Below are 15973 nucleotides of genomic sequence, written 5' to 3'. Positions count from 1 at the left end.
GATTGTTTTTATTTCCTCTTTGTATTCCTCCTTCCTAGGACACTTAGCAAATAGCAAGTCATTATTAAATATTTATTGAATTGAATAGGGGCCAAGAGATAGAAGATGAACTATCAGAGTGGACTGTGGAAAGTTTTGACCAAAAGGGAGGGGAGGGGAAAAAAAGAGAACATGCAGCAGGAAGGGGATGGTCAGCAGTAGCAAATGCTGCAGAGAGATTAGGAAAGATAAGGCCTGAAAAAAGTTATTGGATTTGGTTATTAGCAGTTCCTTAGTGATCTCACAGAGGAGAATCTCATGGAATGTTGGAAATGGAAGCCAAATCACATAGCAGTGAAAACTGAATGGCTGGTAAGGAAGTAGAGGCAGGGAATATGATATACTCTTTTAAAACTATCGATAGTGAAGGCAGAGCTAAGATAATAGCTTGAAGGGTCGAGGGTTTGTTTTGTTATTTTTAATTCATGGGAGAAAAGATAAGGACAACAATCAAATGGCTACAGAAAGATCGAAGATACATGAAAGAGGGGAGATAATTGCTGGTGGGAGGCTTCAGAGAAAAAAAAAGACCTAGCATATAGGTAGAGGGTTTAACCTTAGGGAGGAGAGCTAACTCATCATGTAAATAGAAGAGAAGGGACTACGGTGGTAGGTGAAAAAAGAGAGGTTTTGTAGTATAAAAGAGAAAAAGATAAAGCAGCTCACATTACATGACTTCAGTCTTTTCAGTAAGGCAGCACCCTGGCCTCCAGCTCCAACTCCATTTCATGATATAGTAGAAAGACCACGGGACTCAGAGTTGGTTGAGACCTGTCTCCAAATACTGCCTCTGAAATTTATTAGTTATTTGACCCTGATCAAATATTTTAGATCCTCTGAAAATCTGTTTCCTCATGTTTACATCAGGGATAATAAATAATACCTACCCACGCCGACTTATCTTACAGGCTTGTTGTGAGGTTCAAATGAGATAACATGCTGAAAGAACTTTTCACTATGTAAAAGCCTATGTAAATGTCAGATAATCACGGCTTCATCCATTTTCTTGAACATGAGTCCATGACTCCAATTCTTTTCCCATTTCGAGGTACCAGTTCCTAACACTAGCCATAGCCCTCAATTTAGCTCCATCATTAACCCCTCCCCTAGTCCTCAATCTAACCTTAATCCCAATTTCAGATGGAGGCCTCAGCTCCTGGTTCCAATACCAGCTTCCAAACATTTGATCTTCACTCCATCCTTATTAGAGGAAGAGAATAAATTTTTCTCTATTCCATCTAGAGGCAGGTGGAGGAAGATGAATCTACAGATACAGTAGGAATCTCATGAAGGGTTCTGGAAGGGAGTCTCAAGAGCTGGGTTTTTGTCATTATCTTGCAATTAAATTTCTATATGACCTTGTGGAAAGTCATTAATTTCCACAATTCTCAGTTTTCTTTTCTTATGATGAAAAGAAAACCCTTTCCTCCTTCTTTCACAGTAATAATGTAATAAATAATAATAAAGTAATAATAATAAGATGAGATGGAAGAATGAAAAAGAAAGCTCCTTGGCAAGTACTCTGTCCTGTATTAATGAAAGAACTTGCTAGAATTATTATTATCAGTCGGCCAATAAGCATTTATGAAGTCCCTACTATGTGCTAAACAAGGCCGCTAAGTGGCAGAGTGGATGGAGCTTGAGGGCTGGAGTTAGGAAGACCTGAGTTCAAATTCCTGTTTGCCTCAGTGTCCTCATCCATAAAATAAGCTGGAGAAGGAAATGGCAAACCATTTCAGTATCTTTACCCAAATAAAGACACAAAGAATAAGATATAGCTGAGACAACTGAACAACAATCCCTAGCACTGTGCTAAGTTCTAGGGACACAGAGAAAGGCAAAAAAGACGCCCTGACTTAAAGGAACTTACATTATAATAGGAAATGCAATATTTAAACTATGTTCAAAGAAAATATATCCAAGACAAATTGCAGGAAGGCACAGAGGAAAGGCACTGCAATTAAGGAGAAGTGGGAAAGATTTCTCACAGAAGGTAGGACTTTAGGTAAGACTTGAAGGAAGCTAGAGAAGAGAGGTGGTATAAATCGTGAGAGTGGACATCACAAGCATGGGAAAAGCTATTGTGAGGAGACAGAGTGGTTCAGTGGATAAAGGGTGGAGCCTGGAGTCAGGAAGATCTGATTCAAATCCAGCCTCAGATACTCACTAGCTGTGTGACTCTGGAAAAAGTCACTTAACCTCTATTTGCCCTAATCCACTGGAGAAGGAAAAGGCAAACCACCCACCATCTTTGCCAAGAAAACCCCATGGACAGTAGGGTTCATGGAGTCATGGAAGAATTGGACAATTAAACAATCGAACAACAACAAACGTGCCAGGTACTAAGCTAAGTGCTCTGCAAATAGTGTATTCACCTTTGTGTGATGCTTTAAGCTTTAGAAAGTGCTATCTTCAATAAATTTTGTGAGGTAGACAGTGTAAGTATTATTATTCCTATTTTGCAGATGAGGACACTGATACTCAGAGGTTGTCAAAGGCACACATTTAGTAGCTGATAAAATGCAACCAAAAATCCATGTCTCCTCAGAGTATCCTCCAATGCTCTTTCCCATGCTCTTGCCACTCACCAAGGACATATGGTCTTAGTGGGAGAATATATCAGTTGGTCAGCTGATTGCTTTTTAACCCATTTTCCCAATTTTGTGGCTATTTTCCTACAGAGAACATGATTTGTTCTCTCCTACCTTTGAGTGTGTCCTTCCATCTCCTTTCCATTAACATTGAACACCTGCTCACCCCCACTGTCAAGCTATATTCTTCTCTTTCCTTGCTTTCACATTTCTTCAAGGAAGCTTTTCCTATGAACTCCATGGTTATATGATTACTCAAAACATTGTACTCCTTCTAGATACCTCTTTGCTCATGTCCTGTGAAGCTCTAGAGGTACTAGTTCAGATCATCACATCCTTGTGAATAATGCCCACTTCTACTAGATGTTCTCTGTGTACCAAGACCACATCTTCCCCATCAGACCATAAGGGTTCCCAGAAGCAAGGATCTCATTTCTCCAGTCAGATTTGAAGTTTCCAAAGGATGGGGAATATGTTATCTCTTTTCCAGTAATTTCTTCAATGCCCAGTCCTGGGTTTTGTCCTTAGGGAGCTCTCTCCATTTTCCTAAACTGACTGGTACTTTGTTTCTTATTCATTAGGCAAAACCATTCCTATTGTGCAAGGTTCCATCATGCAGACTTGTAATATCTCTGGTCTGATAGTGGGGTTTACCCCTGAAACATTCATCTTGGCTGGTATCCCTGGAATGGAGGCTAAACACATCTGGATCTCCATCCCTTTTTGTCTGATGTACGTCATCATATTCCTTGGAAATGGGACCATTCTCCATGTGATCCATATGAATCCCACATTGCACCAGCCCATGTATTTGTTCTTAGCCATGCTGGCCCTTGCTGAGCTTGGAATATCTGCTTCTACACTTCCCACTGTATTGGGAACTTTCCTCTTTGATGGAACTGAGATTGACTTCAATGTTTGCCTGCTCCAGATGTTCTCTATACACTCCTTCTCCATCATGGAGTCAGGTATCCTGCTGGCCATGTCCATGGACCGCTTTGTGGCTATTTATAGCCCATTGCGCTATACAGTCATACTGACTTTACCTCGAATCATTTCAATAGGTATTGCAACTGGACTGAAGAGTGTGGTGCTCATGGCCCCACTGCCTGTCCTACTCCAACGCTTGCCTTTCTGTGGACACAATACCCTCTCCCATTCCTATTGCCTACACCCCAACCTTGTCCACCTACCATGTGCTGATACCTCCATCAACAACATCTATGGACTTTTCATTGTAATTTCCACATTTGGGTTGGACTTCTTACTTATTGTGGTCTCCTACATACTCATCCTTCACACAGTATTGGGTATTGCCTCTGGCGAGAGCCGGTGGAAGGCGCTCAATACTTGTGGCTCACATGTCTGTGCTGTACTCGTGTACTATGTACCTATGATTGGCCTGTCCATGGTGCACCGCTTTGGGCGACACCTTCCCCCTTTGGTACAACCTACCATGGCCAATATTTACCTCTTCTTCCCACCTGTGGCAAACCCAATTGTTTATAGTATTAAGACCAAGGAGATCCGCCGAGCCATTGTAAGTGTATTCTCTAGGGGTTAGCATGGGCAAGAAGAGATATCTCCCAGAACCAAGGGGAATAAATAGACTTTGACTGGACCAGGGCTGGTTCAGAGCTAGCCTACTGACGCTTGGTGGCAAAATCTAAGCAATAGTGGAAAAACCAATCCTCCCTGAGGGCAATGGAATCTGACTTTTGTTCATTCTGGTGGAGAAAGAAACACCTAAGATCTTGGCTTAGTTCTTTAAGAGAGGGAGCAGCCATTGTCTAGTCTGCTGTAATATCAGTCTTATGGCCTGGCATCATGGGGATGGGCAGAACTGTCTCAGAAGAGTATGTCTAACATGCACTATAAATGAGGTGGCCCCAAATTTTGGATTTTGAAGTTTCCCATTTGAATCATAATTCTAAAGTGTTTCATGGGGATTATGAAAAGTGTGCAAATTTAACCACTGTGTAATAGGCCTTCTTCAAGTGGTATTGTTTGAAATTTGTACATCATTGGAGAAAACTTCTGCATGGACATTGCTTTTGTGACATGTCAGTCTGCAAGTTTACATTTTCAGGACATGTGTTAGCCTCAATTAGCCTAAGCTACAATTAGGGCTTATGGTTGCTGGTTTTGTTTGTTATCATAATTGCATAGATCAAATGATAAAACCCTAAGGTTCTAATTGTATTTGTCTGAAATCATAGAATCATTAAATGTAAACATTGAGGAATATTAGAGATAACCTCATCCAGTTTCTTTACTTTACAATTAAGGAAACTGGAGTCTGGAGAGTGAAGTGACTTTTTTCAAGGACAGACAAATTATAAATAGAAAAATTGAGATTTTAATAGAGTTTCTTTTCCTGGGCACCTTCACTAATGATCATAATAATAGCTAACATTTATATTACACTTACTATGGGCCAGGCACTGTGCTAAGCACTTTACAAATATTATCTGATTTTATTCTCACAACATCCTTGGGAGGTAGGTTTTATTATTATTATCCCCATTTTACAGATGAGTATACTAAGGCAAAGAAAACTTAAGTGACTTCTCCAAGTCACACAGCTAGCAAGTGTCTGAGATTGGATTTGAACTCAGTTCTTTTTTTCTTTGTTCTCTTTTTTCCCTATTAATAGTATTTTAATTTTTTCCAATTACAAATAAAGATAATTTTCAACATTCATTTCTGTAAGATTTTGAATTCCAACTTGTTCTCCCTTCCTCCCTTCCTTCCCTTCTCCCCAAGACAGCAAACAATCTGATATCGGTTATATGTGTCCAATCACATTAAACATATTTCCACATTAGCTATGTTGTGAAAGAAGAATCAAAGCAAAAGGGGAAAACCCTGAGAAAGAAAAAACCAAAAAATGTCAAAATAGTCTGCTTCAATCTGCTTTCAGACTCCATAGTTCTTTCTCTGGATGTGGATAGCATTGTCTATCGCAAGTCTTTTAGAATTGTCTTGGATCATTGTATTTTTGAGAAGAGCTAAGTCTATCATAATTGATCATTGCACAATGTTGCTGGTACTATGTACTCTTTACTCAGCATCAGTTCATGTAAATCTTTCCAGGTTTTTCTGAAATCTGTCTGCTCATAATTTCTTATAGCACAATAGCATTCCATTCCATCTATATACCACAACTTGTTCAGCCATTCCCTAGTAAAAGAGCTACTATAAATACTTTTGCATAAATAGGTCATTTCCCTTTTTTATGATCTCTTTGGAATACATACCTAGTAGTGGTATTGGTGGATCAAAGGGTATACACAGTTTGGTTGCCTTTAGGCATAGCTCCAAATTGTTCTGCAGAATGGTTAGATCATTTCACAGCTCTACCAACAATGCATTAGGGTTCCAATTTTTCCACATCTACAACATTTATCATTTTCTTTTTCTATCATATTAGCCAATCTAAGAGGTGGTCATACCTCAGAGTTGTTTTAATTTGCATTTCTCTAATCAAAAGTGATTTAGAGCATTTTTCATATGACTATAAATAGCATTGATCGTTTCTTTTGAAAACTGCCTGTTCAGATCATTTCTGTTTCCCTTCTAATCATGGTTGCATTGGTTTTGTTCATGCAAAACATTTTCAATGTAATAAAATCAAAATTATGCATTTTGCATTTCATAATTGAACGCAGGTTTGACTCTAGACCCAGGGTTCTATCCACTGCCACTTGGCTGCTCACAGATAAAGTTTAGAGCCACAGTATCCAACAATTAAAAAAAAATAAAACTGTAACCTTTGTTTTAAAAGTTGAACTACAAACAACTATTATGTATAGGATGACAATTTGATATTTTGAGCAAAGCCTGAATTTGGGCTTCAATATCATAGTAAAATATAGTGTCCAGAACTGAACATAATAGTTAAAATGTGGCCTGGCCAAACTTTTATTTGAGTTCACCATGGCTAATTGGGCTCTTTAGCTTTGATTCAAGCTAATCAGAGTTCAAAAGGACAGAATGATAAACCAGATATCAGCTTATTAATTTTGATAGGTCGGGTGTCTCCATGGGATTCACCCTTCCTAGCCCAGAGGTCTACTATGGAGAATAAGTGGAAAATCAGAAGTTTGTTTAGATAGCAAGAGAAAAGGAGCACTACAAAGAGGGCCATGTAACACACTTCAGGTTCCCTCTCTCAGTAGCAAAATCTCATAATCACAGAACTGGAAAGGATCTCAGTGATATAATAGTTGACATATATACAGCGGTTTAAGCTTTTTGTGCTGTTTTCTTCCCAAAAAACCATGGCAATATAATCATTATCACTGTTATCAAGTACCAGTATAAATACTGGTTGGGTTGGACTAGATAGGCTTGCCTTTTAATTTGCATGGGAACTCCCTCTACAAATGCAATTTCTCAGTGCTTATAGTCCAAATTCTACCTGACCAACAATCCCTTGACATCATCCCTAACAAAAACACATCCAACCCCTTCTAGAAGGACTCTGGTAACAAGCATCTACCAACTTTCAAAGCAGCCAATTCCTTTTTCAGATTGCCTTAACTTTTTTGGAAGTATTCTCTATCCAACCAAAATAATGCTTCTCAACAACTTTCACATGAGCTCGAGGGTCAGCAGAAAAACTATATTGCCTCCACAAGCAACCTTTCCAGTGGTCGAATCTAGATTCTGGCTGTTGCTATTTGTATGATTTTAAGCAAGACCTTTCTGAGTCACAGTTTCTTCATATATAAAGTTTAGATAAAAATCCTTGCAGTGACTAACTCAAAAAGTTGTGGAGGGGTATGTATTCCTTTAATGAACAAAGAGGACACAAGGTTCATTCTCCCCATAAGGGAATATCTCATTTTTGTCTCTGAAACATCAATGTCTAGAACTGTGTCTGGCACAGGAGATCCACTTTATAAATGCTTCCTGAATTGAAATGTCCCCACCACCATCACAAATAACACCACCAGCAGCAACAGCAACATGGCAAATAGCTATCGTGTCTCTATTAAGGCTTCTCTTCCCTAGGATAACTATTTCTAATTCCTACAACCAACCAATCCGTGTGGTATGGTTTCTAATCTGTTCAATTTCCTGTTCCCCTTCCTTTGGATACATGCTAGCTTATCAGTCCTTCTGTCTAGATCTGAACACGACAGTTCAAATGTGGCCTGACCAGGACAGAGAAAAGGCCTATAATTTCCCTCCTTCCTGGCACAATGCTTCTATTAATGCAACCTAAGGTCACTTTAACTATTCTATCTGCAGTGGAATGCTGGTAACTCATACTGAAGTTGTAATCCACTAAAATACCCAAATCTTTTTTCCCAGATGAATTGCCCCATACCATTCCATCCTGATTTAGTACAGTACGTTTAGCAATTGTAGTAATTTATATTTATATTTATCATACGTATATATTTACTTTTCTTGTACTTGTTTTGTTGATTCAGCTTTTAATGAGCTAATGTATCCTGACTCTTAGCTCATCCCTGGAGCAATCCACTGGTGACTTACTTCAAAATTGTTAATCCAGTAATTACCACCCTGGATCTGGTTACTCAACTTGTTCTGAAGCTACCAAACTTTTTATCACGTAGCCTACATATTCCCACCTAGAATCTAAGTGTAATATGCTGCTTATCTCCTCCAATCTCTAATTTTTGGCTTCCTTTTTTCTTCCCCCATTAGAGTGTAAACTACTTGAGGGCAGGAACTACCTTTCTTTTTCATATTTAGGGTTGTGCCAAGCACAGGTGTTATGTGCCTCACACATAGTCAGTGTTTAATTGATATTTATTGACTGACTATAGCACTTCATTCAAGCAAACTTATCAAAAATGGAAAAAATGTTTGTGTGGAATAATCTATTTCTGATGGACCCAGTCCGGGTCCTAGTGATCACTGCTCTGGTCCTTCATTTTTTGAAAGCACTATCTTTTCAAAACACGTACTAGGATTTTGTCAAGAACTGAAATGAAATTCACCAGATTATAGATAGAAGAATGGAGTATCTTCCCTATTTCTTTTTTTTTTAAATCTGGGCCTCTGCCCTTCTCAGATACTATAACATTTCTCCTGATTAACCTCAAAGATCACCAGGCCTACAAACACATCTGCCAATTACCTAATAACTTAGTTCATCTAAGCCTTGACTTGACATCTTTGACGATGGAAGCAAGCATTTCCTGAGTACCCGCTATTTGTCAGGAACTGTGCTGAATACAAATATTATCTCATTTAATCCTCATAACGACCCTGTGAGGGAGGTGCTTTTATTATCACCATTTTATAGTTGAGGGAATTGAGGCAAGCAAAGGTGAAGTGACTTGTCCAGGGTCACACAGCTAGTAAGTATCTGAGGCTGGATTTGAACTCAGGTCTTCCTGACTTCAGGGTCAGTGCTCTCTATACATTGTGCCATCTAGCTGCCTCCAGATAGAATGAATAGAGTCTCCTCAGCCCAATTCAACCCCACAGGGCAAGCAATATGAGATCACTGCCATCAGAGGTCGCAATAATTAGTTAAATCTTAGAATACATTGATCAGATCAGAGTGCTCACAATGAGGAAGGAGTTCACTGCCATGGGAGGACTACTTCTGGAACACTGCATCCTCTGTGCCACATTCCAGGAAGGACTTTGACAAGTTCAAGGGCATCCAGAGGAGGACAGATTTTCAGCCTGAGTGTGCCTTGCCTTCCCTCACCTGGAGCATTTCATGAATCCTTTCTTGCCATTCTCTCTCAGTCCTTCTAATGAGGATTCTCATGTACCAGGAAAATGAACAGAATGTTTGCACTTGAAACAAAAGCTATAAACAATACCTAGGACAAGAGGCCCTAAATCTACCCTCATGGATTAGTTACTCTCTATGATCCCAGGTCTCTTCCAGATTCAAAACCTACGACTCTTGAATTGGTTTCTCATCTCATTGATGCCATCTTCTCTTCTCCTGGTGGCTATAGTGGCAACGGTGGTGGTGGAGGAGGAGGAGGTGGAGAAGGCAGAGGAAGAGGAGGAGGAAGAAAAGAAGGAAGAGGAGGAAGAAGAGGTGGAGGAGGGAGGAGGAAGAAGAGCGTGAATACCTTTGTGTCCAGCCCTATGGGAGGCTCTCGGTTTCTCTTTTCTGACTATCCTATTGCTATGCTACTTTTTCTTTAACGTCGATTCTACTGCTCCTGCTGCTGCAATTTGCCCTCTCTCCTCCCAGAGGATCAGAGGCAAAATTGGTGGCATAGTAGATAGAGCACTGCACCTGGAGTTAGAAAGATCTGAGTTTAAATTCAGCCCCAGATGTTTATTAAATGTATTAGCTATTTATGAGCTAAGTAAGCCATTTGACCCCATTTGCCTCAGTTTCCTCTATTGTGAAACACAGATGATAATAGCACTTACCTCACAGGATTGTTATGAGTCTCAAATGAGATATTTACAAAATGTGTAACATGGTACCTGACACATGATAGGTGCTATATAAATGCCTATAGTTTCCTCTTCCCATACCAGTTTTTCTCACTAATTCCCTTCTGGCAGCTTCCAAAAATATAATATACTTGATATACCTGGCCAAACTTTGTATTACCCTGGTGCTATAGTCACCCAACACATGATCTTGAGAAGAATGGACAGAATGCCATGTAAAAATCCAGCTAAATTTTGCTATCATTGCTATAATGACATCAAGTTATAATGAAATTGGATATAATATTATTTTACGGAGCTAGAAAAAATAACAACAAAATTCATCTAGAAGAACAAAAGGTCAAGAATATCCAGGAATTGAAAAAATGCAAAGGAAGGTCGCCTGGTTATGCCAGATCTGAAAGCAGTAATCATCAACACTCTCTGGTACTGACTAAGAAACAGAGTGGTGGATCATGGGAATAAATTAGGTATATAAGACACAGTAATCAATGAGCACAGTGATCTAGCGATATAGAACCAGATTTAAGACAGTGTCTGGTGTTGGAGCAAATATTTTAACCCTCTGATGAAATGAAAAAAGTCCAACGTCAAGATTAACTTTATATATGATTATGTTAAATATCTTCCCAAGTTTTAACATACTTCATTAAAAATGTTTTTATATTGAATGAAATTTGCAAAAATAGAGAAATTCAAGCAAAGTCTTGCAGACAATAGCAAACATGTTGTTCATTCTTCATTTTTGAAGAGGACCAATGTTGTCTTAACTTGCATGTGAATTGGACTTAAGTGAGGCAGAGTTGCACAAAGTTGTCAGCTTCACTCTCTTCCAAAGTTATCAAAGGCCAGTGGCAAGGCAAATATCAAGATGCCTAGTAATGGCCTGGGATGTAGTAGATGATCTTGGCATCTTTAATGTCTGACCAAGGTCTAAGCACTCCACAGTGCCTGCTTCAGCTACCTTCATGGCCATTGGAACAAACTGTTCTCATCTGTCCATTCCATCACAGGCTTGGGGCAGACATCCCCCTATATTACCAACAGGTTTGAGGTCTGATGGTTATGCTCGGCATTGCCAGCATGTGGCCACTGCATATGCTACAGCTTCTTGGAGCCACAGGTGAGAGCATATGAGGTTTTGTTGGAGTGAAGGCATTTAGGTGCTACAGTGGATAAAATACCAAGCTTGAAGTCAGGAAGACTTGAGCTCAAATTCAGACTCAGCCACTTTCTAGCTGTGTGACCCCGGGCAAGTCTATTAACCTTTTTTTGCCTCAGTTTCCCAATGTGGGGTACATGTGGCATAACAATAGCACATACCTACAAGAGTTATTGTTGAGGATCAAATAATTGTAAAGTGCTTGTCATACAGTATGCCCTATAAATTTTCAGCTGTTATTATTACTTCTCTTAATTCTTACAGGATGTCCCACATATTTATTAGTTGCTTTTATAATTTTATATGTATAACTTTCATAATTATATATATAATTAATTTAATGTTTATAATTACATAATGTAAATTTTAATTTGGAGCTTTTTCGGGAAAAAGTTATCACTGTAACTATAAGCACTTGATGAATGAATCTACAATATTATGAGTACTACATTAAATTACTCTGGAAATCCACAACTCATTTTTTTGTTGTTGAAAGGGTTTTGTAGAACAAAACATATTGGGAAACATTGAGGTGGGCCATTAGGCCTCTGCAGACATTCCTCAACAGGGTATATGGGCTATAGGTACTGGTTGTAATGACGTATTAAATAAAATTGGTTTTAAAAATGGTGTGCTCTTTCCCCAACTTCTAGTACATATATTGTAAAATGGTCTGCTCATTCTTTTATCTTCTTATTTACTGAATCCTGATCATGTCTCAAATTTTGAGGTCAGAGGTTAGTTGGAATTAAAACTTGAACTTAGGACAAAAAACATAACTTTCCTCGGAATATTAGGAATATGACTGGGGCCTCTGAGCTATTGTGATTATACTACCAACATTCTGTCTAATACAAATTACATAAAACAGCAAAGGATGGGACCACATGGACCTGAAGGCCATGATGTTGCTGGTAGGCTAAGAAAAGTGAGCTAATAGAGTGTGGCTGATAAGTCTCCAGAGAGAAGTGAGGTAAGGAGGAGAAAATGCTGGCCAAAGAAAAAAAATTACATCCTAAAATGCCTCCCAAGAAGTAGAAAGGAAGGGGTAGAAAAGGATTTGGCTTCCCTCTAGCCATCAGAAAGAATCAAATACAAGACATTCCATGGTGATGCTGTGCTATTTCATTAAAAAGCACAATGTTGTTACATAGTTACACTATGCTATTTCATTAAATGCCTTTGTATTGAACTAATGGTGTCCTCCCACTAATAAAAGCAAACCTATCCATGTGGCCTCATGAGCTAGTTTTTGAGTTTATGTAGATCAAAGAGTACTTGGAAGCTGGGAGAGCGTACATAAGTGAATGGGACCCACATGCATGAAAGGAAGTGTCACAGGTGCCCCACTTTTATTTGTTGAACATTTACGTGGCATTTAAGGCATTGACCACAAGGCTAAAGAGCTAAGGATTTAACAGAACAAAGCACTAAGCTAGTAATTTTTGTACCTGGTGAAAATACCACAAATGCTGCGTAGGGCAAGTGGCATGAAGAGTACTGTCAGTTGAAGGGATGGCGGGGCAGAGATAGAGATACTACCCTGTGGAGGGAGACTGCAGAAAATCAGAAGGCCGCTGCTGGGATGACTACCCACCTCCACTCCCCAGCAAGAAGACATTTAAACTGACCTTAGTATGTAGAATAATTAGTCATTTCTGTAATTTGATATCTAAGAATCATGATTATGGAGGGGTGGGGAGTGAAGAGAGGGAGCATTATGGAGTAGTAATCTTTCCAGAAAATATCCTTTGAGAGAGGGAGCTGAAAAGGAGCTTTAATTCTTCCACAAATCCTTAAAGTACCAGTTATAGATGCAAGACACCACTTAATCTAACTCCCTGATTTTGCAGAAGGGGAAACTGAGGATTCAAAAAGGTAAAAAACTTATCCAAGGTCTTAGATAAAGGCTCATTCAATTCCTACCAAAGTTGAGGCTGAGCTGAAATCTATTGGTGCTCAAATCAAATAGATTCACAGGATATCAGAGTTAAAAGCAACCTTTGAGACCTCCTTGTCCAAGTTCATTTAACAGATACATAGAAAAACAGAACTAGTTACTCTCAAGGCAAGGGACTCTAACCTCATTCTGTTGACTCCCAGGCCAAATTGTTGAAATATGTCCTCCCTTTGGGAAAGAGTCCACTGGACCTTGAGGATCAGTAGCTCCTGGTTTTGAGACTCGAAGCACACAGCCCTGGTCCTTCCATCCTCCCAGAAGCATTGCGGCCCTTTGTCTATCATCACCACCATTTCTCCTAATCTCACCATTGACATGTACAAGACTTAAGCAACCTAGAACAATGCTATGGATGACTGAGGGGGACATTCAGCTCCAAAAGATGGGAGCTATAAAATTCCAAGGCAGCTAGGTGATGCTATGCCTGGGGTACTAGATATAGTTAGAAGACCCAAGTTCAAATCCTGCTTCAGAGATCCTGGGCAAGTTATTTAACCTATCTGATCCAATTTCCTTAACTATAAAATGGGGATACTTCCTATGGTAGTTGTGAGAATAAAATGAAATAATATTGGCAAAACTCTGTATAAATGCTAGCTATTATGGGGTAGGCTGAGGGAATTCCAAGAAGCCAAGGGCTTCCTCCCCTGACTTGCCCCATCAGAATTATCCCCACTTTCCCTTCTTCTCCCAGGACAGATGGTGCTGAAAGACTGAGGGCAAACTCCAAAGCTTGGGGAAGCATTTATAGGATTTCCAAAGGTCTTTCCTCCTCCTGTCTTCTTCATCTGTAAAATGAAGGAACAATAACCCAAAGAAGTGAAATATTTGCCCAAATTTGTTAGGTTCTCAGTAATAAGAGTAAAAACTCAAAGTCAGATGATCTGAATTTAAATCCAGTCCTCTTCTCACTGTACCACACTGCACCTCAGCAAGGGAGGAAAGTATTAAAAACTTTGGGTGATTTACAAAAAGAGACAAAAATTTTACCTGATGAAAGGGCAATGGACCCGCACCAAAGGAGGGAGTACTCCTACTGATACTATCGTGTGTCATATAACTAGTGAATCAGTGAAGTAAAACGTTTAAAGTATATATTACAGATAGAAATGTACCCACTGTGCCTCTGCATGATAGACTTAGGATCTATCAATCAATCGACCAGTATTTAAACAATAAAAATAATAGCTGGCATTTATATAAGGCTTTAGGGTTTGCAAAGAACTTTAGAAATGTTAACTCATTTGAATTTTGATTATTTTGAATTTAAGCATCTCTTGTGTCAGACACCACGCTAAGTGCTGGGGCAACAAAGACAAAAATGAGAAAAACACCGCCCTCAAGGAATTTAAGTTCTATCAGGGAGACATAGTCATATATAGACATAAAAATAAATGCATAAAATTCAGATACCAGGGAAAATCCACCAGAAGCTAGAGGGATCCAGAAAGGCTTCATGTAGGGGACACCAGGAATAATCAAAGGCAAAGTGAGGGGGGAATACATTCCAGAAATGGGGGACAGCCTGTGAGAAGGCACAGAGCTAGGAAGTGGAGTATCACATGTGAATGGCATCAAGGAGAGTTTGGCTGGGCCACAGAGTGCATTAAGGGGAATTTCCCATAAAACCTCAAAGTCAGAGCCCATATGCTACATGCCACAGTAAGTTCAATAATAATATTAGATCAAAGGATCATCAAAGCTTAATGCAAATCCTTTTTCTTAAAATGAAGAAATTGAGGTTTTTCTTGATTCCAAGTCCCAAATTCTATCCAATCTACTAACATGTATTAACTACAGATGAGGAAATGGTAGCTCCAACAAAGCTAACCAATTTGGCCAAGGTCAGTCACACAATGGAGACAGGGATTTAAACCTAGGACTTCTGATTTAAGCCTAAGTATTCTTTCTATGATGTCTTTCCTGAGAGTTTGAGTTCTTGTGCTGACCCAAAATTTGTCCCCTTCTGATATGTACCCTTTGGGTCTATTCCTTCTCTTTGAAATCAAATGGGATGAATCTACTCCCTTTACTGCTAATTCTACTGGATAGTCTTTCAAATTCTTAAAAAAACCCCACATATCTTCCTCTGCTTTAATCTCCTCTTTTCTGAGAATCATGCCTCCAGTAACAGTTTTCAGAAGCCTGAAGCATTCTCCTTACCCTCCCCTGGAAACCTAACAAAGCAGGAGCAGCTGTACAAGGAGCCACGTTACACAAAATTCCCTGCAACCCAGGACTCTACTCCATGTGAAGGGTGAGGAGCTTTCCCTTTTCTAGCCTGCAAAAATCTGTTCCATTTTCTCTCTGGACACTGTGCTTCACCCATATACCTAATGATTTTTTAATTTTGTTTCCCTTTCAAAAAAATGTTCTTTTTCTCTTTGACATGATTCCTAAGCTTTTTAGACACTTTTTTTGTATTTTTTTTTTACTTTGTAAAGCAAATTGGCTAGCTGCAAAATTTTCTAAATTGAAATAAACATCTAATTTGATTATAGTTAACTACAAAGCAAAGAAGTGGCAAATAATCCCATGCTTCTCACAGACTGCTTCTGACAGAAAAATCACTCTCAGAATAAAGAATAAACAACTTCTGACATTTGAGTTAATACTGTGATTTTGCACTTAAGTATTCATACTCCAATTCTGTTTAAGTTTTAAAAAAGGAGAAAAAAGCAGTAATCAAGGAAAAGATAGAAAATTAGAAAGTAAGTCAGGATGAAAAGAGTCACTCAAAATCAATCAACACTTGTTTGGTTAGTTTCTATCCCAGGAAGCAAAAATCCAAACAACCCTTTCAAC

General features: G+C 39.0%; 1 protein-coding gene across 1 annotated transcript; it reads left to right on the top strand.

Moving 5' to 3' along the window:
• The first annotated feature begins 3243 nt into the window (after positions 1 to 3243).
• On the top strand, positions 3244 to 4194 carry LOC118836542 (olfactory receptor 51I2-like). The gene has a single exon (XM_036743797.1). It carries the CDS (start codon positions 3244 to 3246, stop codon positions 4192 to 4194), a length of 951 nt encoding a protein of 316 aa, XP_036599692.1.
• Positions 4195 to 15973: the final 11779 nt, after the last annotated feature.

The sequence above is a fragment of the Trichosurus vulpecula genome, chromosome 2, assembly GCF_011100635.1.
Source record: "Trichosurus vulpecula isolate mTriVul1 chromosome 2, mTriVul1.pri, whole genome shotgun sequence".
NCBI lineage: Eukaryota > Metazoa > Chordata > Mammalia > Diprotodontia > Phalangeridae > Trichosurus > Trichosurus vulpecula.
This window is presented reverse-complemented; position numbering and strand designations above follow the sequence as displayed.

Bases quoted from the DNA above. Each gene is read 5' to 3' on its own strand.
- LOC118836542 (XM_036743797.1), top strand. From the start codon at position 3,244: ATGCAGACTTGTAATATCTCTGGTCTGATAGTGGGGTTTACCCCTGAA.